The following is a 27,475-nucleotide window of genomic DNA, read 5'->3' as shown; positions in this document are numbered from 1 at the left end:
TTCATTTCACTGAGTTTTGCAGAGTGGCAAAATCATTTTTGCACAATCCCGTGACGTGTTCCATCACAGTTTGTCGGGCAGCACGGCATTCATTACAGTTCTGAGGCTTGCAGATTGTTGTCTAAAGCTAAATTATCTGTGGTAGCAGGTATGGTTAGGCTGCTGTATAATGAGGACATTATGACTGTGCTATGATCTGATTAGAGAGCATGCCTGCCAATTGCTGACTAATTTCTAGCTACAGTGTTTGGATTTAGAATGAAATACATTCCAATTTTTTTCCACATAAACTGTGCGAAAAATATATGACAACAATATTTTAAAAATTGTAATTACTTTTAATTATTTTTGTGTGATTATCTGATGAGATATTTACTACATTGATGAATCAAGTAAAGAAGAGACAATGTAGTCCGTGTAAATTCCATCAATAAAGCCTTTCCCATTGTTGTGAACAAACCAGCAAGAGATATTGGTACCCCATTTTGAGTCCAGTCGGTAATCTTTCTGCCACCCTCTAAAGAAAAGAAATTAATGTACATTTAATTAATAAAGAAAATTAAAATATCCAGAAATACCATTTTAAATAACATATCCCAAGATGCATCAGTTTGAAACCGCAAATAAAGATTTTTACCTTGTTACTGTGAGTTTGTGACCTTTTACAACCATTGTTGCATCTGGTTTCTGTGGATCTAAACCCGAGTGAATGTTATATACTTTAGCATCAATGTCATGGTAAAATTGACCTGGGTAAATAAAAAGGTAAAAGCCATTCTGTGTAGAAATTACAATAGTGTGAATCTACAATAGTCGTATGAATCTTGCCATTTATGGTTTTGAGACTGCAGGCATGTAACAGCACAATCAAGGAATTTTGCCGCGATACAGGCAGTCTAAAAAGGAATGTGCAGGAATTTTGAGTCAATTCCTGCACCACGATTTATCCTGCAGGACCCCTACAACTTTTTGGAGAAAGCCTGCAGTGTAAATCATACTGGAAAAATTCATCGACGGTCATCCACCATCAACCGGAACGTTTGTACTCAGGTACTCACAGTCTAAAAAGGCACCCAGTGTGAACGACCACACGGTCAGTGATTATGTTCATTTTTTACACTATTTTCCCGACATTGTAGTTTAAAAAACGTAACGATATAAAATTTCAGTTTTAGTTTAAATGCAATTCCAGACAGTTAATCATCAAATGAATCTGTCCCTTTAGTGAGGTACCAGAAAATGCAATGCTCTCAGAGGTACACTCTTCACAATGAGATGCTAAACTGAGATATTTTGTGCTGAAAAAGCAAAAAAATTAAATGACACCGTTCAAAGAGCAGGGAGAGTTCTGCTAATATCCTGAATAAGTTTTTACCTCATTATTAAACTGATTTGTATCAGTTTTATCTGTGATTTTGTTTTATATTTGTTGGATTTCAATTTCTGTATATTACAACACTGTCTACTTAACTGGTCAGGAAATTAAAGAAATTAATATTCCACATACCCAGTAATCCATGGGTTATATTTGAGAACCTGTGGCTGTCAAGTGTATAAAATCCCAGGAAGTCTCTGTGTTGAGGATGCTTTCTCCAGATGCGATGCAACACAATAACAAATGTTATGCCATCTCCCATTGTCACTGTGAGATTCCTTTCTTTCATGATCGAGAGTGAGAAACTGGGAAAATATTTGTTTAAGTATATTGTTTATATCAATTCAATACTCTTTCAATATTTTATAGTAACAGGTAAAATGAATGATCAGAAGAACTCATTTTAAAATGAGTTTTCATCAGAGCCTTTAGTTAAAATGAAATCATGGTAGGGTTGTTGCAGAGAGAAGGATTGGAGGTCAATCCACAGGACCATAAGAGTGGAAAAGAAGACTACTGGAGTCTCCCTCCCCTCCTCCCCCCCCCCCCCCCCAATCAACGTGATCTACCAGGATCATTGTATGGAGAGGGTACACAAAATCATCGAGGACCTCTTACACTCTACAGACAGCATCTTTCAGCTGCTCCCAACATGGAAAACCAAGCTGAGGAACAGCTTAATCCCATGGGCAGAGAGAATGCTGAACGACCACAGGAACTGCTCACACTAACCATCTGAGACTCTCATATTCATGAAACAATATTTATTTATATATATATATATATATATATATATATATATGAATAATTGCCCTGCATATGCATTGTCTATACATGTGTTACATGTGTCTGTGTGTTTTGCACTGAGTGTTTCGTCGGGTTGTACTTGTGCAGTCAGATGACGATGAATTTGACTTGAAACAGCATAGATTCTGTACTGACCATCAACTACCCATTTACAATAAACCTACAGTAATCTCATTGCATTCTTCCCACATTACCATCAACTCCTCCAAGATTCTACATTCACCTACATATTAGGGGTAATTTACAGTTGCCAATTAACCTACCAAATTTTAAGTCTACCAATATGAGGAAAAAACTGGAGCACCTGGACAAAACATATACAAAGTCCACAATGCCAGGTGTCAGAGAAGAACATGAATTGCTGGAGATGCAAGGCAGCAACTCCACTAGCTTGTTCCTGTGTTATTATGCATATAAATAAGAAATACATTCCCCAGCATGCAATGCGCAAGGTTGGGCAGAAACTGGAAGCGATATATGACGGAAGTTGCAGGTGTGGTCACTGGAAACAGCTCAAGGAAAATAAAGTCGGTGAAGCATTAAACCCATGTAAAGTCATTCTTCTTGAAAGAACAAGCATAACAGTTCCAATATGCTTTCATTTCATAGAAAGTAGGAATGTCATTTATCTCACAACATAAAATTTATGATGCATCATACTGACAATATTTTAGGAGTGAACTCTGGAAAAACTCCAAGAAAACGTATAAACAATACTCCAGAACTTGTTTTCACTGATGCCCTATATAACGGAGGCATATAGACTTGAGTTGTCAGTTCTCTGCACAATAAGTGATAATATTGTTTTCGACTACTTGACCTGGTCCCAGGTCAATTAATCCTTCTTTGCAATTTTGTGACTGCCCTTTAGGATGTTGCTAAAGAGCAGCCAGAGTTTAGTCACTGTGTAAGATTCCTCCCTCTTTATGTAGGAACATTATTGTATCTATTCACTGCCTTCCCTGGTGGAGATACGTAACTCACTTAAAAAACAAATCTGTTCACAAACTGTCAAGACAACAACAGTGCACCTGAAGTTCATGGACCAGAATCAAGCTGAAGAACAGTCATGTGTAATCTCACAGCCACAGGGCTATCTGAAAGATTTTAGTTTTGCTTTATTCAAAGATTGAAATTTATTGTAATTTATAAATATATTGTGGTTCTAATTTTAAATGAATCCAATACCTCTCGCATTTTAAGTTCGTTGTGGCTGACCAGGGAATAATAGTCTTGTCTCCATTGTAAAATATGGTGATATCTTCAGTCGTTACTGATATCGACAAGTTGATTTTTCTGTTTTCAAGCCCAAATTTTCCAAAGTAGGTAGTTACTTTCACATTATTTTCTGCTTTCTTATCTCCGATTAATTGTCCATTGACTTTTATTTCTAATATTTTTTATGAAAACATATTGAAAATTATTATAAAACTCAATATATAAATGGAACATCTATCAAAAATAACAGATGCACAGAAATAATCAATGGTCATTAGAATAAAGTAACTCAATAAAACTAAAGAAATAATGGAAAATATATGGAGGAAATATTTGGGTGACATGGCTTGCACAATGTTATCACAGGACTAGTGACTGTGGTATGAATGTTATGACAGGGCCAGAGATCGTGGGTACGAATCCGACGATATCTGCTGGAAGTTTGTTCATTCTCCCCATGTTTGTGTGGGGTTTTCTCCAGCTCTAGTTTCCTCTCACCCTCCAAAAATGTTTGGGGTTTATTGGTTAATTCATGATTTGGCTAGCATGGTCAGAAGGGCCTGTTACCGTGCTATATGTTTAAATATTAAAAATTCTAAATTTAAAAGATACAACAAAGTAAGGAGGTAAGAAGTTAATACAGTGAGAAATTGGGAAGGTAAGATTTGAATATTGAAAACCAAAACAAAATAAATTTATACAGATGTGATATGCAATGTTTTTTTACTTACATCTAGCCAAAATATGAATATAGAAACACAAATTTAGATGATTGAGAGTGATTAGAAAGCAGAAGACACATAAATAAGCAAAATATAGACTGAGAAACCTGCTTGTGCTATATATTTCAGTTCACTATAATTGGTTAAGTGCTTTACTTAGAAACACCAAAACAAATATTTCTATAACATTTCACACCATCTTGGAAGATGATTCCAGACTGAGATGTGCATGTGTGCCTACACATCAGATATACAATAAATGATATCAATCATCATGCAAAATTCCTTTTGAAATGTAGTTGAAGAAATAAGACCTTGGACAACCCTTGGCCACTCCTGAAAGAAACAGATTTTAATAGTGAAGTATCACATGGAACTATCCCATTACTTGCCTCTATTCCTCAGATACCTCTTCCCTGCAACCTGGTAATTGATGAATATTTAATCATCTCTACCCCTGACCTTCTAATCACTATTGCCCTTGAGCTATATTTCGTTACAAGAATGGCTCCAGAAGATTTGAAAGTTGTACTGACAGAACTAATTTCATTTTATTTCACTCTTTGAAGCTGGAGATTCTTCTTTGCAGACAATTATAGGCATTCTATTGTTGTACTGGAACTTATACCACAACATTAATTTAAAGAAGATATTCATAGATGAGTGGACTTAAAAGTTATCTGAATATGCTTCAAAGAAAAGCCCTTCAGGTCACCAGATATCTTGCCAACATACATCTCCAATTTCATTCATCACAAATAAATTGGCCAATGTAGTTATTTAAAATAACATAAAATCTATTTTAAAGGTTTACTAATTGGCTGTCAAACACACTGGAACATCTAAAGGATATGAAATTAGTAATAAATCTAAGCCTTTCCTTTATTCTGAAAATTCAATACATATGGTTGAATTCTGTTTTAATCCTTTGTCTAAAAATAAAATACTGTTCTACATTTAGTATATTATGTTACCTGTGAACGGATCTGTGACAAGATTCATAATTAAACCTGGTTTTCCAGCAATGTTGAAACAGGCAGCGTCATGTTGCTGTGGCAGTAGGATAATGAAATGCGGATCTCCATCCACTTAAAAAGATATTAAGTTAACAAGTCTTAAATAATTACAAAAAATAAAATTAGCTGAGATATTACATTGTTATATCAGATATCAAAATGAAAAAGACCAAATGTGAAAATCTTTTTATGCTAACACTAAAAATAAAATTTATTTTCTGTATATTTTCCGAAAAATAGTAAATCCTATTGACAAAATATCTTATTATAACAAATCTCCCACATTAATTCAGCAAAGACCTCTCTTGTCCTTTTTTGTTACACCATGGCATCAATATTTTTACGTCAGCCATGAAATTCATTTGCCATTTTTTAGTCATTCTGCATGGAGAATTTTAAACTGAGACCAGAAGGGTTGTGTATAAGAGCTCAATTGTTTTCTGATCAGTGAAGTGGAAAGACATTTCATGGTCATCTTAAATATCTTGTTGCAGTAAATTTTACATAGTATTGGCATAGGCTCAGAGAAGCTCTTCTCTTCCTCACTGGACAGGTTTGGAAATATTAGGAACCCCCCCCTCCAAAAAAAACTAAATGGACAAAGATTGCCAAAAATTTGATAAGATCTACTTATCCAAGAAAACTATTTAATCAAGAAAGAAACATGAATAACTTACCACTTGCAAATGAATAATAATCTGTTGAGGGATAAATAAAACAAATCAGCGCAATGTTGCATAACAATGCATAGAACCGTAAAACACGACAGCACAGAAACAGGCCCCTTCAGCCCTTCTAGTCTGCGCCAAGCCAATTTTTTTTGCTCAGTCCCACTGACTTGCACCTAGTCCATAGCCCTCTATACCTCTCCCATCCATGTACCTGTCCAAATTCTTGTTAATTGTCGGAATAGTTAACTGCAATTTTATGTATGCAGTAGTTTGATTTTTAAAAGGAGTAATCTAATACATATTTGTGCACACATGTCTGTTTGTTTGCCTGTTCTCCAGGCAAATCAATATGGAGCACTCTAGAAATGTCCAAGGAGGTTCAGTTGGGGTAACATTTGATGCCATTACCATATTGAATTACATTGAATATGAAGTTCAAAAGTGTTTTTTCACCAACTTGCACTGACCTACATTACTATTTATTATTCAGGTACACAGTCCTTTATCCAGAACCCTTGGGGGACAGTACGTTCCGAATTTCAGATTTTTCTGGATTTCAGAACAAAAGCGAGTTGCCCCAGATTTCAACCCACCCAAATTCTGCTGCTATATCCACTCCCTTCCAGTCACGCTGGTGTCTCTCCCCCTCGCCCACCCGAGTTGCGTTGCCGTCTCTACCCCCCGCCCACCTGAGTCGCGCTGCCGTCTCTCTCCCCCTTCACCCACCTGAGTCATGCTGCCATCTCTCTCTCCCCTGCCTGAGTCGCACTGCGGTCTCTCTCCTCCCCGCCCGCCCAAGTCACGCTGCCGTCTCTCTCCCACCTCGCCCACCAGAGTCGTGCTGCTGTCTTCCCCACCCTCCCCCCAAACCTAGTTGCGCTGCTGCCTCTCTCTCTCTCTCTCTCTCTCTCTCTCTCCCTCTCTCCACTGTACCAGCACCATGAAAAATGCCGGTTTTTGGAGCTTTTTGGATTTTACATATCAGGATAAAGGATTGTGTACCTGTACAAGTATTCATTAGCACTGACTTGCATTACTATATACTATAATTGTGGTAACATTTGATGCTGAGTATTATGACCACATTGAATTTAACCTTTGAAGTTGAAAAGTTAAAAAAAAAAGAACTTACACCAGGGATACCTCAGTTAGTTACAGTGCTCTGCATCAATGTACATTCAGGAACCAAACCTAGTTTAATATGGGGCCATAAAAGTGAAGCAACATTGGCAGAAGCTCTTCACAAGCCTGCAGAGTTAGACAAAGGAGAAAGCAAGAGACAGCAGAGGAGCATCATTCTCGCCTCATCGTTGATGCTTCCAGACATGCAAGGAGCAGGTAGGAAGCACAACAGGCAGCGATACATCCGTCTCAGTTCTCAGGCATCCAGACAGGCAAGGGGCAGGCAGCGGGAAACAGAACAGCAACACCAGGCCCGCCTTAGTGCTGATGTCACCAGATATTCTATGAGCAGACAAGTGTCAGCTGAGAAAGAACAGGCAAGACTCCAAGTAATGTGAACAAAAGCCACCAGCCAAAAGGCAGCACCATTTACTACAGCCAACCTGCTAAATGCTATATTCAGTTACTCAGTTGATATTGAGTATTCTTCCATTAATGCAGTTGTAATTGGCTCCATTTCAGAGATATGTCAACATTATGGAGCAAAGAGGTGGAAAGATGAAACACCATCGATACGTATATTTATGCAGAATTAACCGGAAGTTTTTTGGGTATTTTGTTTCAACCATATAGTAAACAACTGAGTTCTTTATTTCCCGGGAAACACTAAATATCCTGCTCGTAGTGTTAAGACCTGAGTATATCATTTGGGGTAACTTTTGAAATGTTATTTTACCAAACAATGCAATTGGTTGAAAGCTTAGACACTATAAAAGGCTGGAGTAGAGTTCTCATCTGCTGTATCATAGAACACTACAGCATAGAACCAGGCCCTTTTGGCCCTTCTAGTCTGCGCTGAACTGTTTTTATTTGCCTCATCCCACTGACTTGCATCCACTCCATAGCCATTCTTGCGTCTCTCCAAATTCTTCTTAAATACAAGTACAAAATCTTTTAACCAAAATTCTGAAAACCGAAAACCTCCAAAAACAGAACACTTTTTCCATGGATGTCATCTGCACACCAAAGCTCGCTACCCACGATCAACTTGTGCTTGAATATCCCATGTCAGTAATTATTCGAACCCTAGGGAATCCTTACTTTATAGGTGCCAGCGGAAAAATAGAGTCCAGCGCCTCCGATTTGCCATATATGGATGCCCGATTCATCATTTATCTCACTTCATTTAGCACTCCCCCCTTTCCTCCGTCATAGGGTGACCGGCGAGGCTGTCAGCGGCGCAGACATCAGGGCTGTTAGCGCGTGGCTGGCGGGGTGGTCAAAGGGTGCCTGGCAGAGGTGCCACTGGGCAGCAGCAGGGCTATCAACCCCCCCTCCCCCCAATCAAGCACTGCCACAGCCCCCAGTCTAGCAGTGAGGTCATGGAACCCAAGTAGATTAATGAGGAGGAAGTGCTTGCTGTCTTAAAATTTTCCTAGCCACGGATGTGGTGCCAGAGGATTGAAGGGTTGTTCCGTTGTTTAAAAAAGGATCCAAAAGTAACCCTGGAAATTATAGGCCGGTGAACCTGACATCAGTAGTAGGTAAATTATTGGAAGGTATTCTAAGAGATCAGATATGCAATTATTTGGATAGCCAGAAACTGATTATGGATAATCAACATAGCTTTCTGCATGGTAGGTCATGTTCAGCCATTCTTGTAGAGTTCTGTGAGGAGGTTACCAGGAAAGGCTGTCTGCGTGAACTTTAGTAAGGCCTTTGATAAGGTCCCACATGGGAGGATAATCAGGAAGGTTCAGATGCTAGGTATTCATGGTGAAATAGTGAAATGGATTCAACAATGGCTGGATGGGAGAATCCAGAGAGTAATGGTGGATGATTGCTTCTCAGACTGGAGGCCTGTAACTGAGACTGGAGGCCTGTGCCTCAGGGATCAATGCTGGGACCATTGTTGTTTGTCATCTACAGCAATTATTTGGATGATAATGTGGTAAAATGGATCGAAAATTTGTAGATAACACTAAGATGGGAGGCATTGTGGACACCAAAGAAGGTTTTCAAAGCTTGCAGAGGGATCTGGACCAGCTGGAAAAATGGGCTGAAAAATGGCAGATAGAATTTAATGCCGAAAAATATGAGGTGCTGCATTTTGGAAGGACAAACCAAGAAAGGACATACCTTTTACTTCCTATGGATGCTGTGTGACCTGCTGAATTTCTCCAGCAATTTGTGTATTGCACTTGACCCGAACATCTGAAGATTTTTTGTTTAACTGGAAATGTGAAAATTTATTTATCTGTTTAAGATTTAAGATCTCTTTTTCTGCCTTATGGTGTATTATTGTTGGTGAATCTATGTACTTGTATGGCTGGAGCAAGAAGGAATGTTGGTGCTTCTGTACCTTGTTCTTACCGGTACTTATTCGACAATAAACTCTCATTTTCATATAAATCCTTTAGTTTGCAGATCATTTCTATAGCCAAAGTTGGAACAGCAACCTACCAGACCTTCATCACCACCCACTCTTCCCCGACAATCATTTTGGCAGAAGTGCAAGTGTGAAAGATTTTTTTTAAGTTTTAAAATATTTTTGGACATTTTGAAAATGCTTCCATCTTGTTGGATGGAAAATAATTATATGGGCAATGTTAACTGATTTGACTTCACCCCTATATACCCAATCCATGCTCAGAATCCTAGATTGAGTCATAAATTTAAAGGTAGGCTGAGGTCTCACTGAGTTGAAGGTCTTTCACTAATTATCTCTCCAATTCTCAGTGGAGTAGCCTGCACAGTGGCTCAACAAGGGACTAATTTTGTTAGTGATCAGTGTGATATTTAGCTCAGTGATCAACAAACCGCTCCATCCAACATCCAACTGCCAACAGTGTTACTACATCAACTGCTGTTCCACCCAACACGATATGACCACTGTTAGGGAGCAAGGAATGTCAAATGGATTGGACGAAAGGTGCAAAATTCATTTTTAGAACATGCAATGACTTTCAAAAGTGCTAATTTTCAAAAGTAACATCAACTGTATGTGTAACCATAACTTCAAATCTATTTTAAAGAACAAATGTATGAGACATTGGTAGCTATGGGAAAGGACCAAAGTGGATGAATTCAATCATTAACCCATTAGTAAATTTGTCACTGCTGTGTCAATGTCTAATGATAAACAAAAACAAGATGGTTCTGAGGGTTATTGCCTTCCATTAGAGTTGTGCAATTCCAAAGTACATACATGAGCCAGTTATTTCCTGAATCATTAATGAAGAAATGTTTGTTTTGGCAAAAAATCTGTTAAGATCATCAAAACCCAATGCAGTAAATATCTGATAATCTGACTTTGGTGGTGTCAGATTAACATTGCTTTTATTTCACTATTTTGACAAAAATATGATAATATTTCCAGTGAAGTTTAATATGGAAGCATTCCAGATCTGTGTTCTGGCTGCAAATCTAGCCATGTTTCTGACTCAGATTTCATATCCTGAGTATACTTATAAACGTAAATATGTTGGAGTTTACAGATAGAGGAGGAATAAAGTTGAAGAAATTATGTGCAATGGCAAAGTTAACAAGTGGATGGTATGTTGCACATGAAAATTATTTCAATATAGTACAAATAATTCTTCTTACAATGCCACATGGCTCAATTAAAGATGTGTGATGTATAATTTAAAATCAACCAGAAGTGGTGGAAGGTTTCATTTTGAATAAAATACAATGATTTTACCTGATGACGATAAATATTTGGAACGTCTTGCTTGGAATGTGCCTGAAAAAGAAATCAAGATATCTCTAAGCATCAAGGCATCAAAAACACCATTCCCCCATTACTCCTTGTGAAGTTACACTTTCCTTTAATTTGTTCAGTAAAAACAGACAGGCCTCCAACTGTCAAGGCCCTAACCTCTGGAATACCTCCTCAAAAGTGCCTTGCCTTGCCACCTCTTGTTTCTGCTTTACGATGCCCCCTGCTTTGACCAACCTTTTGGTTATCTTCCCTAATATAGAGCTTGATGTTAAAGTTACTCCTCAATACATTTACTCTGTTAATGGTGCTATATAAATGTAAGTTACTTTTGCTGAACCTAATTTGCTTTGATGGTCAATTTTGTTTATCCTATTGTCTTGATAAAATTTGAAGAAAACATCATTTGATTCAATTTCAGTCTCTCGCAGTCCCGAACCTTTTTGGATTTTATTAGGATTTGGAGAAATGTAGTCAGAGCCAGGAGTGTGTCACAGCTAATGGCTCAGCTGCACCGAAGAAGAGGAAGAAAATCAAGAGTAAAAGTGAAAAGGATTTCAGTCATTTGCGGCACAAACAGGCAATTTCAGTCATTTGCGGCACTCTGGAAATCAGATGACTTGCATCTCAAGAGGAATAGGGCCAATATTGCCACAGGTGCTGTTGGGGTGGGTTTAAACTAGTTTAGCAGGGCAGTTGAACCTAAGGTTAGGATCTAAAGTGATAAAAGCTAAGCTGGGAAACAAACATTAAAGGTTCAAGTGAAGGGTTATTTGGCAAGTTTAAAAGAAAGGAAAAGGCATTGTATGGGATATTGACATGGAGCATTGAGAAGGGGAAGAGTGTATACGAGTGTTACAGCAAATAGTTATTGCAAAGGTGTGGGGCCTTGGTATCTGAAGATAAAGAAGGTTGATCAATTAAATCAGCCTTTTTCAACCTTTTTTCACCTATGCCCCCGCCTCCCCCCACAACTCTGCTCAAAGTTTGTGGGCCTCCTTCCCTGTGAAGCAGACAAGCTTTGGTTTCTTCCATACTTCTCAACTGCCGACTACATACAAAAACATTTTAAAAAAATTATATTAAGTGAGGTTAAAAGAAAACAAGACTTTTATTTAAATGTGCTGTGGACCCCAGGGATGCCATAGGGCCCCCATTGAGAATGGCTGAACTGAAGGAACAGACAGAGTATGATGTGACTGCAATAATGGGGAAGTTTCCCTCCCCACCCCCCAGCGACGTGATCTACTGGGATGGTTGTCCGAAGAGGGCACACAAAATCATTGACGACCCCTTCCACTTTGCACTCAGCATCTTTCAGTTGCTCCTGTTGGGGACGAGATACAGAAGTATCAGAGCCAGCACCACCAGGTTGAGGAACAGCTTCTTCCCAAGGGCAGTGAGAAGGCTGAACGACCAAAGGAACTGTTCACACTATCCATCCGAGACTCACATATTCACAAAGCAATATTTATTTATTTTTATAGATATACAGGTATAGCCTGCTTTACAAAACTGTTCAGTTCCTACAGAACCTTTCAAAAGCCAAAATAGCATAAAGCAAAGAAGCAATTACTCTAGGTTTCTATGGGAAAATTTTTTGAGCGTACCCAGACTCAAAAAATAACCTACCAAACTTCTATTAAAAGCAGGAATGATATGATAAATACATTGCCTCTGAAGTAGAAATAATGTATGTACAGTGTAGTCAGGCTGAGTCTTCGGAGATTAGGGTGGTGGGAGGTACAGGAGACTGGGATGTAGGAGAGAGAGGAAGAGCTGCTCAGGGTGCACGTGTAGCCTTTATAACAGCTCACTGCTTTCATAAAAGCGAACACAGGTTTCTTCAAAAAACCGAATTTGTGTAAAATGAGTATTCATAAAGCAGGGTATACTGTAATACTTGTCCTGCATATGTATTATTCAGCTGTATGTGTGTTATGTCTGGTTGTGTATCTGCATGTTTTGCACTGAGGATTGGAGAATAAACTTGACATGACGACTAATAGAAGCTGGGCTGGATAGGGTGAGGCATTAAATATTCCTGGTTACAAAGTGTGCAAGAAATATTGGGAAGGAAAGGAAGGAGAAGGGGGTGGCATATTCATTAAAGAGAAGATTCCTATACTGGAAAGAAAGGATGGTGGAGAGGAGTCAAAGATAGAAATTTGCTTGATTTGAGTTAAGAAAAGGTAAAGGAACTTTACATTGCTGGGTATATTCTAAATGTTACCAGTGTCTGGAAGAGACATAGAGAAACAAATATGCAAGTGAATACAATGAAGAACAAAACTACAGGCAAGTAAAAATGTAGGACTTTAGATCATCCACAGTAGGTATCACAACAAGGCAACTAGTAGAGATGCTACCTCACAGGGCCAGAGTCTTGCGCTCAATCCTGACCTCGGGTGCTTTCTGAGTGGGTTTGTGCATTCTCTTTTTGTGTGCCTGCTGCTTGGACTAAATGGCTGTTGTAAACTTCTTTTAGTGTGTAGGTGAGTGGTAGAATCAAGGGAGAATTGACGAGAATGTGGAGAAAATAAAATCTGAGGTTAAGGTTGTATACTGCAAATGGGTGGTTTGATGGTCAGTGTGGCTGAACACAATCTGCTGGAGGAACTCAGCAGGCTGAGCCGGATCAGTTGCATTCTCTGTTTTCCCAACCTTGGTAAAGACCTCCGGCCCAAAACGTCGTCATTTATTTTTTTTCTACAACTAATGCCACTTGTTTCCTCCATCTTATTGTGCCCAGCTTCAGATTCCAGTATCGGAATCTCCTGTGGGTCACTTGATAGTCTGTGGGGATCTGGTTGTTCTGTCTTCATGTTGTGTTTCAAAATATGCCTGACCTCCTGAGTATTTCCAGCATTTTCTGCTTTTATTTCAACATCTGTAGTATTTTAGTTTGGCTGGATTAAGAGCTGATTGAACAGACATTAAACCGAATAAGAACGGTTAAAGTATTCCTTTTGGTGGAAGGGTTGAGACAGGTTAAGCAGATTTACAAGGGATCTGCAGATTGAAAATGCAGATTGGCAAGGGAACTAACTAAAGGAAAATAATTTTGGTGCGTGTGTGAAATGCACATCTGAAAGTGAGGTTGAAGCAGACTCGATCATAGCTTTCAAAAAGGAATTGGAAAAGTACTTAAGATGAGAACGTGGGGGGGGGGGGAGTGAATGGACTGCTCCCACACAGTATAACTATGACTAATTTGCAGAAGAAATGTTCAGGGACGTGGAGGTAGAGCAAGGAAAGAGGACTAATGACACTGCTCTTAATTGAAAGCTGTAATTCTTTGCTGCAGCAATATTACATAAACTACAGTTAGATTTCTTGATTACACAGTTTGAAAAAAATCTTACCAGCTGATATAGTGCCTGATCTATATTTTGGTTGTGCTTTAGATCGAGGAGAAATCTTTCCACTCTGCACTGTCTGGAGGTTGGCTGGATCAAAAGAAAGTTTAATACATTTCTTTAAATTAATCAGAGCAGTCGGGACGTTGAGTAAATTACATAATGAAAACAATTTTCACTTTGGAACCTGGGTTGCAAATAAGCAAAAATTAAAATCAGGGAGCTTCAGTTAATGGCTGATGTAATCCATAGCTTCATTCTTCTTCTGGAGACAGAAGCTAGAACTCATTCTTACCCTGTACAATACTCTTTTCACTCCTCTCACTTCCTGCAAATTAATGGTGTAGACCTTAGCACTTGATTGGACTCCAGCTACACTTGCATTTTGTTGGCCATGTGGAACGGTGCTTGTCCTAAACTTTTTGTGGTCTCACTCCTCAACTCTTTCTCTGTTACGCTGATGACTGCATTGGTGCTACTTCTTGCACTATTGTAAAACTCATCAATTTCATCACCCTCACTATTAATTTCCAAACATTTTCAACATTTTGCTGCCTTTTCTGGATCTTTTTCCCTCTTTGGAGACAAACTATCCATCAACATTTACTAGAAATCCACAGCTACCTAGAGCCCTTTCTCCCACCCTGTTTCTTTTAAGCATACCATCCCTTCCTCCCAGTCTCTGCTCATCTACTCTCAAGATAAGACCTTCCATTTCAGAACATAGGAAACCATCACTTTTTCAGGAAACATGGATTCCCTGCTATTGTGGTTGAAGGAGCCCTCTCTTGCATTTTCTGTTTCCCAAGCTCCTGATCTCATTTCTCCCACCTCCAAACAAAACAGCAGTAGAGCTCCAGTTGTCCTCACATTTCAACCTACTGGCCTTCACATCCAGCACATCATCCTTTGACATTTCTGCCAGCTGCAACAGGATCCCACCACTAGCCACATCTTTTTCTTCCATCTGCTGGGGACATCCTCTCCGTGACTCCCTGACCCAATCATTTCTCTTCATTTACTCCTCCCTGACCCTTGCCACTCTGTCCTGCCACTGCAGAAGATGCAACACTTGTTCCTACACTTTCTCCCCTTCACTCTCCATGGACCTAACCTGTCTTTCCAGGTGAGAAAGAGGTACCAATGCACCCCCTCCAACATCACCTACTGCATTTGGTATTCCCAACATGGTCTCAATGTGGCAAGACCAAGCACAGAGAAGGTGACTGTTTACAAAACACCTGCACTCTCTCTCTACAATGACCATTCTGAGCTCATTGTAGCATCATTTTAATTTCCCTTCCCATTCCCATAACGATTGTCTATCCTCAGCCTTCTCCACCCCAACATTTCATATTCTGCCTGGGTAGACTACAACCCAATGAATTCAACACTGACATTCCCAATTTCAAGTCACCCTTACATCTGTGCTACCATCTCTCCCAATCCACCTCTAGTCATTCCATTTTTGTTCTCTTTCCCAAACCCAATCACCCATTTTCACCACTGCCCTCCTCTACTTATGAAGCCCATCCACCTGCTTCCCATATACTTTAAGTGGATCTTCTCCTCCATCTGGTACCATCTACCCTTCATCTCTCTGTTACCTTGCTTACCTATCAGTTACTAATAATTGTGTCCTTTCTGTCACCCTCCAGCCACTGTTTCCAAGGGATTCTCTTTTGCTTCTCTTTCTCTTGTACTGTAATGGGCCCAAGCAACATTAATGGTGATTCTTTGACTGTCTTACATGAAAGTAAAGGAATCTTGAATCTTTATTAAATACACACTCTGAAACTGTTGCAAGAATATACTAACCTAGAAATTACCACTGTAATATCAGCAGGTAAACATGTTTGGGGCTTTGAAATAATACAAATCCATAATCGGTTGTATTCAGAAAATTACTTTTAAAATAAGTTTTACGAGAGTTTTTAAGAAAGGAAACATTTCTAATTGACAATTTAGGTGAAGTTTGGGTATTTGAAATTTAAATTTAGAGCTACAGCATGATAACAGGCCTTTCTGGCCCATGAGCCTGAGCCATCCAATTATGGCCCTGTGACCAATTAATCTGCTTATTCCGTACAACTCTGGAACGTGTGAAGAAACCCACGCAATCATGAGGAGAGCGTTCAAACTCTTGACGGACAGCGGCGGATTCAAACCCGGGCAGCTAGTGCTGTAATAGGGTTGCACTAACCGCCATGCTACCCCTTAGATAGACTATTAAAGGAGCAATTCAAACCAGCGAAATTGAATCAGAGATTACCAGTTCCTGGGGTTTTGTCAGCCATGAGGATTCTATCCACTTTGTTCTCCTCTGGTTTAGTGACAATCATTGATGTGAGAGGTGTTACAAAGTTGTACTTCAGCGAAAGTTCCAAGGCTTTGTCTTCTAGTCTTCTCTTTTCTTCTGATTCTGCTAAAACTCTAAATATAGAAGCAGGTTGTAAAATTTATTAACCATTTTGGCAAATAGTTATATATTTTCTCCTCCAATTTTTCCACCAAATTCTTTCCAAATACTTCCCTTTATGACTCAATTCTTTTCCAGCCCCATCCATCCATATACATTCCTCAAACACCCCCCCCCTCACACCCCTGCATATATTCCCTCAAGTACCTATCTAGTTCCCTTTTGAAAAACCTTAATGACTCATAAAAGATCTTTTCCTTACATTCCTCAAATTTAGCACTTGGGATCTGTGACCCCTGGTTCACAAGGTATCTTCTAATGGGAGCAGGTTATAAGCTCGTTGAATGGTGTAATGACAATAACCTTGGGCTCAACATCAGCAAAACCAAGGAGATGATTGTGGACTTCAAGAGGAAGTCAGGAGAACACAACCCAGCCCTCATCAAGGGCTCAGTAGTGGTGAGGGTCAAAAACTTCAAATTTCTGGGTTCAAAATCTATGAGGAACATTCCTGGAGCTTTCATGTTGATACATCACAAAGAAGGTTCACAAGCGGCTATACTTTGTGAGGTGTCTGAAGAGGTTCGGTAGGACACCAAAGACTCTCGTAAACTTCCTCAGGTGTACCGTGGAGAGCATTCTGGCTACCTGCATCACTACCTGGTATGGAGGTGTAATTATTATAATATTTTGGGGAATTTGGTAAAATTTAAAGTAGGTTACATACATATGCACATTTTAAAACAGATCTTATTTGAAAGACTGAAGAATTCACATGGCAGGATCTCTGGAAAATGTTATGCACATTTCACAAGTAGGTGCTAATGGAAATGGCTCATAAAATGCTGGAGTCAGGTTGACTACAAGAATCCTTTCTGCAAAGTGCTCACAGAAAGGTCACACCTGGGTTTTGTTTATACTTAAGATAACAACTTGAAGAAGGAAGAACTCCTGTTGTTTGCTGGAGAAGGTGCAAGTCACATGAGTCACATGCTTTTTCTAGAAGTTTCAGTTGGAGAGAGAGAAAGAGAAAAAGAGAGAGGTCACAATCTCTCTCAGTCAGTGTGTTGGGACACTGAACACTGCAATCCAGGAAGAACTGATGAAAAGTTCCAAAGCAGTGGATGGCTGGAAATGCTATCTGACTGATGTTTCTCTTGTAATAAGAGGAACAGAGTGGAGCTTTGTGATGGCCTGGAGGAAGAGGTTACCATCTGGAAAACCCTGATGGGGCAAGTTTCATCAGCGAGACCTTGAGGTGACTAATGGTGGTATTTCAGTTGTGAAAATACTGGAACAACAAAAATCTCTCTGCAAACCCTACAAGAACCTTCTGAGTGGTAAACATTTACCTTTCAAGTGCCAAAGCCTGGTAAACTTTATACATGTTAAATTCTGTGCACAGTGTAAGAGTTGCCTCCATCCAAAGAACTTGGAAGAAGTGAGATTGAACTGTGAACCAAAGAACTTTTCTTGAATTTGCACACACATTGCATACACGTGCGCTTAGAATTAGAAGGGGGTTGATTTGGGTTAGTATAGAGTATAGTTAAGTAAAACTATAGAGTTAAGTTAAAGTTTGATTCTATTTTCATGTTTAAAGTTGATTAAAAATAACTTTTGTTTTGAAAACCACTGGTCTTGGTGAATGTCTATTGCTGCTGGGTTTTGAGGTCCTTTGGGCTCATAACAGAGGTGCCAACTCTCAGGACTAGAATAAACTCCAAAGGGGAGTTAACTCAGCCTGAATGAAGTGGTTATAGAAATTGACCATACCCGCGAACTCCTGTAGCCCCTTGAGGTTATCCAGATGTGGGAACTCCCTGATTGCAGTGACCTTCGTAGCGGCAGGTGTGGCTTCTTCGGCCATGATGGTATGGCCCAGAAACTGCATGGACTCTTTCCCGAACTGGCACTTAGTCGGATTGATCATTAGTGTCGAATGATCCCCAGCTCCTGCATATGCGAGAACTCTTCCTTCGCTATCTGGAGCTTATCTGGCGGAAGTCGGCATGCTTTGGCGTGGAACGGCAGGCCTTGGGTGGGGATGTAATGAAACACCCCATGGCATGGTGAGGCGGCAGAGAACTGCGGCTTGAGGAGGGATGGGAACTCGTCCAGGATATGGTGAAACTCGTCCTTGGGCGTGCTGACCGTGGCCGTCTGCAGCTGCTTTGTGCGGGAGGCATTGAGGCGAACGGATTGGAAGGTACGGGCATCTACCAGTCGCCTATCTCAAATGTCGACCAGGAGTCTGTGGGCGAGGAGGAAGTTGACTCAGGATTGCGGTTGGAAGGGACAAAACGGTGAACCTCCACGAGAACTTCCGCTGGCCGATCTGGAAGTGGACGGTCTTGTCTCCACATGTTTGGATTTCCGTCGAATTGGCTGCATGGAGGGGAGGTCCTCAAGGTCAATTCCGGGACTCGATGGCTGTGGCCGGGATAATGCTGATATGGGCCCCGGCATTGATGAGGAAGCGTCGGCCGCTGACTGAATCCCGCAGGTAGAAAAGGCTGTGTTCTTGGCCAGCTGCCACAGCCATTAACAGCGGTTGGCCTGCTCGTTTCCCTGGAATGAGCAGGGCTGACAACACTTCTGAGCCTTGGCTCCCCAGTGCTGGTGGAAGAAGCAGAGGTTTGAAGTGGATGACTTGCTTCTGGCTATGCTCTTTGAGGCCCCTGCAGGGGCTGGGTATTCCGCCACAGCACTAGAGGAAGGCTTGGCGTGGTCATGCCCATGACTTGTAACCTGCTGGACTGCTGAGCCCTCCGGGAATCATTTGACCCATAGCTCCTGAGCCTTTTGAGCGACCTTCCTCGGGTCGATGAAGCTCTCCTGGGACAGTAACGGCCGGATGTCTTCAGGCAGATGGTTGAGGAAAATGCGCTCGAAGAGTGGGCAGTTGGTGTGATCACCCATGAGTGCGAGCATCTCTTCCATCAATTCAATTGGAGTTCTGTCCCCAAGGCGTTGAGGCACAGCATCCGAGCAGCATGCTGGTGCCTGGAGAGGCCAAGGGAGTCGGTGAGCTTGATGGTCCTGTACTTTTTTTCTGCGGGTGGGTGCTGAACGAGGTGCAGCACTTGTTTGGCAGTGGCCTGGTCCAGGGCAGCAACCACATGGTAAAACTTGGTCGAATCCGATGAAATCTGGGTGAGGTGAAACTGAGCCTCTGCGTGGCTGAACCAGGTCTCCGGCTCCTGAACCCAGAAGTCAGGAAGCTTGATGGCTATAGCGTTGATCGAAGGGTCGTTCATGTTGGGTTCAAAGTTGTTTGAACCTGTCGGAGTCACCAATTGTAGCGACGGCTACACTGCTAACTGAAGGATCGCACAACCAGACGAGTTGAGTTCAGTGAGCAAAACTGATTTATTGCAGGCTGCCTGGCTGGTCTTATACTCCCAGCCTGGACCTGGCTGAGAACTGCGCTGGGGGGCCTCGACATCACCAGGGCATCACGTGGGTCCCCAAGGGCCGAGGTCGGGAGGAATCCCCCAACAGCACCATTTTGGCCGGCTGCCCCGCCGCATGCGTGACAAGTGGGGCCGGTTCGCCTGCCTAATGGCGTACCGCCACAGCCCAGTGTTATTGAAAGGAACCACTCAAATGAGGACTTCATCATGCATCCAAAACATAATGGAGAAATATACCCATGTTAACGGGTGCAAAAATGCTCAGAATTATTTTCAAATATGAAATTATCTTGCTGATCCTCAATGGCCAATTATGCATATATAAATACTTTTCTCTTTTTACCTTCGTTTTAGGAGCTGTTGAATCATCAAATAAGCCCACAATCTCTCAGTGAATTCGCCAAAAACATATCGCTGATGTTCAAGAATGTTCTCTGCCTCTGAAATGTTGACTTTGCCTTCAAGAGATAAACTACTGCTAGCCTGCAAGGAAATTACATAATCATGACTTGTGCTGAAGATATCAATTCAAGATGCTAAACCATTTTGTTCTTGAGAAGACCATGTACATAAACTCTATTGTTGCAAGGTGATCGGTGGAAATGCATGAACTGGTAGCTATCTTGGATTATTTAGTAGAAATGTGGCTTTTCTAATTTATGATTGCTTCAACGTTAAACAGACAATTAGACATATCTCAATGATTTGAAAGATGATCCCAAAATATATTAAATTGAGGCACCATTTGTCTTTTCTAAATGTTTCTTAGATTCCACTATTCTATTGTAAGAAGTTATTTGTATTGATATATTGTTTCCTACATGGAAAACATTCTGACTGATGGGTATACCCAGTTTTACGAATACTTGCTTTACGAAAATTTGCTTTTACAAAGAAACCTGTGTTCGCTTTCACGAAAGGTTCTGAATGTGTTTTCACTTTTACGAAAATAACCTTCAATAGTAATGAATGGGTCTTTGCTTCACGCCATTTCGGCTTATGAAAGGCTTCGTAAGAATCCTCTTGTTTCGTAAAGTGGGGTATACCTTATTCACTTAAATGCAGGTGGTGGCATTTTTCCATCTGAAAGGAGTTACTGAATTTCAAAGCAGATTTGAGACCTGAAAAGGTGCCACTTAAATGAATGAAACTCTCATACTCCTACAATTATGGGAAATATAAACAAAAACAAATATATGACTCTGTGTCAATGTAATACTTCATTGTGGTAATTACCCAAGCCACCTTGCAGAACACAGTTCATTTTTTTTCACTAGGAAGGCTAAGAAAAATGGGCAAGAGTGTTCAAAGAAGCAGGAATGAAGAAGGCAAGATAATGACAAAAGTTAAGTAAGACACAAAACATCAACCAAATTAAAAGGCTTTGTGGGCAATACAGTCATCTTTGAATGAGAAGCTGTGCCTTGTCTCAAGCTTATATTTCCACAATACAGGCCAGGTTTCCTTTCCTTTTTCCTTTCAATCATCAGTGCAGGTGTAATTCCTAGAACTCATTATATATCCCTTCTGACCTCTTTTATGTAGCATCTAAAGGTACTTTCAAAGCTGTTCAACTTTTCTGATGCATCATGCAGGCCCAATGTCCATTTTATTCCTGTGTGAATTTTATTGGGTCATTTTACAATTTTAGGAATTATATGGATGAGAATTAAAATAGAGATCTCAAGGCACAAGTTTAAAGAGACCAATCTCAATCAAAACCGTAGAAAGCAATTCTTTGTTTAATTCTTTATATTGCATTTAATGAACCTTGTGTCTAAAACAGCTGCCATAATTGTACATTAATGGCTGTTACGGCAATTTAGAAAAGGTAATCAAGTCTTGAGCTATTTTAGCTCACTGACTATTATTTTTAATTGTGATGTTACCAAAACATAAATAATAATTTTAGGAATATTTGGTAGCAATTTAGTTGTGCCCTGCTTTATAATCCATTGTCTGAAATGCAAGTGTATTGCAACGAGTAAAGGAACATTGTACAGAATTTGTGGACTTACAGTTTGTGCTGTAATTTGAATCATGAATACATCCAGGCTGTTGTTTGATATCTTGCCAGCTACCACAATTTCAGATCCACCATAATACTGCTTAAAATGAGCTTCTGTTAGTTCTGAAATTTCATTCTCTACATACAGCAATTCAACATCCAAAAGCAAAGGATTTGCAACTTCAACATAAAAACCCTGAAACAGAAGTAATCACATTTAGACAGAATGAAGGGTACAGACAATTTTGTAAAGAAAGTATCTTTCTTTAAAGAAATTTCAATGAAATATGAATGCACATTGACAAATTTTAACTGGAAGTATAAAAAGTGTGCTGTAACAATATACTGCCTCAAAGGGCTGCAAATTCTCAGTGGCTAAATATATTCAATGTTGGAAATAAACTTTTTCCTGGGGCAACAAAAGCAAATGCCAGAGGGCATCTGTTTAAGGTGAGTGGAGGAAGGTTTAAGGGAGATGTCAGAGTTCATTTATTTATTTTTGCACAGAGAGTAGAATGTATTAACAAGGATGGTAGTGGAAGCTGGTACAAAAGGGACATTTAAAAGACTTACATAAGCACATGGATGTAAGAAAAACAGAGGGCTATAAGTGTGCGGAAGGGAAGGATTAGCTTGATGTAGGTTGGCATGATAACATGGGGTATTGGATCTGTGCTGTGGTGTATTGCTCTGTGTTCTAAGTTGACTGAAAAGACTTTTGGGCGCAACGAGATTTAAGATTTAGGTGATGAAGCAAGCTTGAGATACAGGGTCAGCCAATCTTCTACTGAACGGGAGAGCAAGTTCAGGGGCTCTTTGCATAATATGTTATTATGTTCCTCATTGAATTCTTAGTTCATAAATGTACACAACACCGTTAATACAAGAATTTGAATATTTATTCACCTTTCATCTGATGTAGCATTAGCCTAGTAAAAAAAAATCCATGTGAAAAATGTCCACTCACAGTCTTTTCTGGTGGTTCCCTCATTTTTATACCTTTTTAGTCAGTGGAAAATTGGCTGTGATTTGGGGCATGGTTTTCTTCTAATTACAAACTATTGTATGATTTATCTCCACTTCACACCCATAATAGTTTTAAAATATAAGGAAATATTTTGTTCGATACACAACTTGTAGTCAGGTTAGGAAACTTGGAAGGAAATTAATAATATTGTAATCCCTGGTGTTTAAAATCTTGAAAATCTTCAGGGAGGTGGGATGTGAATTTTAAATTCCAATTACATGATTTATCTTCCAATTCAAAAACATTTCCATCAAAAATTAAACAATTCCACAGATATCAGCTGCATCATACTTTAAAACCAATGGAAAACAATCGTAGCGAGGTCACTCCATATATGAAATACATCTCAGGTTTTTATTTTAAAATCCATAGCTTTGATTTCTCAAAATTCTTATCTTGAGCTGTCAGGTGTAAACGAAGAGGATTTCTACTGGAAGTTATTTCATCCCTCTATCATTATCACTGCTGCAAGTCACAAAAACTATTCAACTGATCTCCCTGATTATCACTTATGTATTGTTTTTCACTACCTGTTGTACTTATGAATGGACTGATAGCATATGCCTTAAACAAAGTTCTTCACCGTATCTCAGTGCATGGGACAATGATGACCAATTTGATTCAATTAAATGGATAAGGTGGGGGTGTTGATGATCATGATCCTGCATTTGTCCTGCATTTTGTGACTAGGTCATGAGAGCTTGAAACCCACTTAGTTCCGAAGCACATGACCACTAATCAAATTTGGTGTGGGCAGTATTAGAAGCTAAGATTTGTTCACCCTTCACCTTGTCTTTCCTTCAATCTTGCTTATTGTTGGAATTCTTAATCCAATAATCCTCAGAGAGGGAGAAAAAGAACAACCCACTGGTGGATAAAAAAAAAATCAGACTCAAAACATGAACCATTCTTTTTCCCTCACTTTTGCAGTTCAACCTGTCTAGTTCTTCCAAAAGATTGTTTTTGCTCCAGATTTCAGCATCGTGCAATCGTTCATGCGTCTGCAATCCTTAGAGAGGACCTACCTACCATATGGCCTTCAGATATTCTATAAAGGCAGCTCAATTCAATGAAAAATACAATGCACAAGCATGCTGCAGAAACTCAGCAGGTCGCCTTAATGAACCTTAGTTTTACAGATGACATCCACATTCTAAGAATGAACACTAAAAATATGCAAAAATGCAACTCTGCTCTAGTATTGGTAAGACTGCCTTTATCCATTCTTCCCCTCCGATGTCTTCAATATTCTGTCCTCAGTTGGAGACTGAACTTGGGAGGGCACATTGGTATTTAATTATTATGGTAGTGAAGGAGTGAATCGACTGTATTTCATAAAGTCTACTATCTTTGCTGCAGTTTCTCTGTTGGGAGAACTTAGGCAAGGAATAACTTAAGTCTCTTTTACTACTATAGTCATAAATTTCTGGATCCTGCACTGTCTGTAAGCAGTTGGTTCGTTCTCCCCGTGTCTGTGTGGGTTTTCCACGGTGGCTCTAGTTTCCTCCCACTATTTCAAATGTACCAGGGGTTGTCGGTTTATTGGGTGTAATTTGGCAGCACAGGCTTGTTGGCCGAAATGGCCTGTTACCATACTGCATGTCTAAGGTTTTTTTAAATGTAATTTTAAAAAATATATATTTAATTTTTAAAAAATCATATCTTTATGCCTATATGTAGTTTTATGTGTGTACGTGTGTGCACTGTGGTTAGGAAAAATGCTGTTTCTTCTGGTTGTACATGTACAGTTAGATGATAATAAACATAAACTAATATGCACACAGTAATAATAAGCCAAAGTCTATAACATTCAAACCAAATGAAGATCTTAGTAAAATACAGCAGATACTACAGATTGTACAGTAAGGCTTTTTTTTAGTTTCTCAAAAATTCTCTCCTTTCATGAAAGCATTAATTGGATATTTGATTCTACCTAATAGCTTACATTATTAAAACTTGAACTTTGAAAATAAGTGCCAGGAAATGTATTCTCTCTGGATAAATTAAAACCAACTCAATCTTAACATTTTTTAGAAATTATTTGGACGGGGGCGTGGCAAGGTGGCATAGAGTCTAGACGTGCAATCTCGACCTCTCTGGCCAGACTTTTAAATACCCGTTTTTTACCCCTTTGTTTTCAAGTTTAAATTTTTTAAATTTTAGTTTAAAGTATTAAGGAATTATTATGGCCACTAATGGTAAAAAGACTAAACCTCAAGTTCAAAAGAAGATACATTTTCGAAGTGTTGAAGATCTGGGGCCTAGATGACTTGAAACAGCCCCAGGCTCAATTTCTTCATTGCTTAAATCCCAAAGATCGCCTATGGGGGCTGAAAAAAAATCTATTATTCACCAAATGAAGGATGGCGCTGGAATTACCCTTTCTCCAGAAGAAGGTTTGATGAGAAAATAACAAGATGCGGGGGGAGACCAGCGACGACTCCCTGAGGAAGTCAGGGTGCTGTCGCTGGGAGCCCAGACCCATATTAAGACTTTAAAATGCCTTCTGTTGAATTGCAGCAGGAGCTGCCACCATGTCAGAGAGAGCAGAGCTGAGATTTACTGATTCACAATGTATGCAATTGAATGCAGATATTCAACCTTTGTTGACATCTCTAATGAATGAAATGGCTCAAATGAATGCTGGTATAAGTTCAGAATTAAATATGGTTAAGGCACGTGTGATTGCATCTTATGAAGTTTAAAAAAAATTTCAGACTGCTTTTTTGGACTGTAAACAACAAGTGACTTCTAACACAGAAAAAGTGTTGAAGGTGGAAAAATCAGTCATAGAATTAGGAGATTGTGAGAAGGATCTAGAAAGAAAAATAGATTATTTGGAAAATCAAAGCAGAAGGAATAATGTGAAAATTATTGGTTTGCCAGAAGGTATAGAAGGACAAGATCCTCTTCGTTTTTTTTAAAGACTGGATTCCGCAAATATTAGGGCAAGAATTTTTCCTCGGGGGATTGGCACTGGAAAGAGCCCATAGAGCTTTAAGAAGAATACCCTCAGCTGGTCAACCCCCAAGACCGGTAATAATTCGATGTCTGAGTTATTTGGATAGAGAAGCAATACTTCAACTTGCAGTACAAAATGCGAGACAACGACAAGCCCCATTATTGATTCAGAATAGCAGAGTCTTTTTTTATCCAGATCTGAGTCAAGATGTCACTCAATGTTGATGTCGATTCAATCCAGTTAAAGAAGTTTTGTGGTGTAAAGTTTATAAGTCTACTTTTTGTTACCCTTCAGTGTTGAAGGTGTTTTACGGAGACTATCAATTTCGGTTTTTTGAATCTGACTGTGAAGCAATGATTTTTGCTGACTCATTGTCAGATATAAGAGGACAAAGACGTAGTCCACCATTATCTCCCAAAGAAAAATTTGGTAGCTCTGGAAACGGAAGAAATGGCAGAAATGGGAAAAATGGGAATGGAAGGAGTCTGCCTCCTTCCAAAATGGGATCTTCGAGATTGGAGTCTTTTGGATGAAAAGAAGAATTTTCTTATTTTATTTTTTCCTTGTTATTATGATACTTTGATGTTACTGATTGTTTGGCTGGGGAGGGAGAGATTTGCTCTAAGTTCTTTACTAGTCATCAGCCACTGGTGGGTGATCCACACTCAATTTTTGTTTAGGGGAGTACTACCTTTTTGTAGTTTTTTTTTGGGGGGGGGGATTTTTTTCTTCTTTATTATCTTATTTTATTTTTACTTTTTTCTTAGTTTTTAATTTGTGATTTTTTTTATTGGAGGGCCTATATACATTGATTTGAGTTTTTATATAAAGATATAGTGATAATAGTAGATATGTCAAAGTTGAGGTTTGCTACTTTTAATGTTCAAGGATTAAATAGTACGATTAAACGTAAGCGAGTCTTGGTGTATATTAAGAAAATGAAAATTGATATTGCCTTTTTACAAGAAACACATTTGAATGTGAAGGAAAGCATGAAATTAAAAAGGGATTGGGTTGGGCATGTATATTCTTCATTTAATTCTAGAGCTAAAGGTGTTGCAATTTTGATACATAAAAATTTATCTTTTGAATTACAATCAATGGAGGAAAAGGCAGGATGTATTCTTAAATTGAACTGTAATATTTTTAGTGAATTTTGGACTTTTCTTAATATTTATGCTCCAAACGCAGATGATGAAGTATTTATTTTTGGATGCATTTTTATGTTTGGGTCAAGCTGATGATAATATTTTAGTTGGTGGTGATTTTACTTAAAAAAATCCAAGATGGCAAACCAGGTCCAAGCGTTGATGAAAGATCTTAATTTAGTAGATATTTGGAGACGTCTTAATCCGACAGAGAAAGGTTTTTCCTTTTATTCATCTAGACATGAATCATTTTCAAGGATTGACTTCTTTTTAGTATCGGCACATTTACAAGGGAAAATACAAGAAGTGGAATTTAAAAGTAGGGTGATTTCAGATCATTCTCTGTTATATTTTACATATGAAACTTCTGAGAAAATTCAAATAGCTTATCGTTGGAGATTTAATACAATGTTGTTAAAAAATATGGAATTTATTGATTTTTTGAAAAAACAAATTAATTTTTTTTAAAGAAATTTCTAAATCT

General features: G+C 39.2%; 1 protein-coding gene across 1 annotated transcript in view; it reads right to left on the bottom strand.

The window, feature by feature from the left end:
* Positions 1-317: 317 nt before the first annotated feature.
* LOC138763293 (inter-alpha-trypsin inhibitor heavy chain H3-like) overlaps positions 318-27,475 on the bottom strand; it is a 64,278-nt gene continuing 37,120 nt past the window's right edge. Inside the window, exons 13-23 of the mRNA XM_069937179.1 lie at positions 21,865-22,050; positions 20,190-20,329; positions 16,284-16,444; positions 14,018-14,101; positions 10,635-10,676; positions 5,816-5,836; positions 5,097-5,210; positions 3,371-3,572; positions 1,508-1,680; positions 638-749; positions 318-517 (exon numbers count right to left, since the gene is read on the bottom strand). Of these exons, the coding sequence (XP_069793280.1) occupies positions 376-517; positions 638-749; positions 1,508-1,680; positions 3,371-3,572; positions 5,097-5,210; positions 5,816-5,836; positions 10,635-10,676; positions 14,018-14,101; positions 16,284-16,444; positions 20,190-20,329; positions 21,865-22,050 (1,377 nt within the window). The 3' untranslated portion in view covers positions 318-375. The remainder of the gene's footprint in view (positions 518-637; positions 750-1,507; positions 1,681-3,370; positions 3,573-5,096; positions 5,211-5,815; positions 5,837-10,634; positions 10,677-14,017; positions 14,102-16,283; positions 16,445-20,189; positions 20,330-21,864; positions 22,051-27,475) is intronic.

The sequence above is a fragment of the Narcine bancroftii genome, chromosome 5 (assembly GCF_036971445.1).
Source record: "Narcine bancroftii isolate sNarBan1 chromosome 5, sNarBan1.hap1, whole genome shotgun sequence".
NCBI lineage: Eukaryota > Metazoa > Chordata > Chondrichthyes > Torpediniformes > Narcinidae > Narcine > Narcine bancroftii.
The sequence above is the reverse complement of the archived record's forward strand: the minus strand, read 5'-3'. Positions and strand labels throughout refer to the sequence as shown.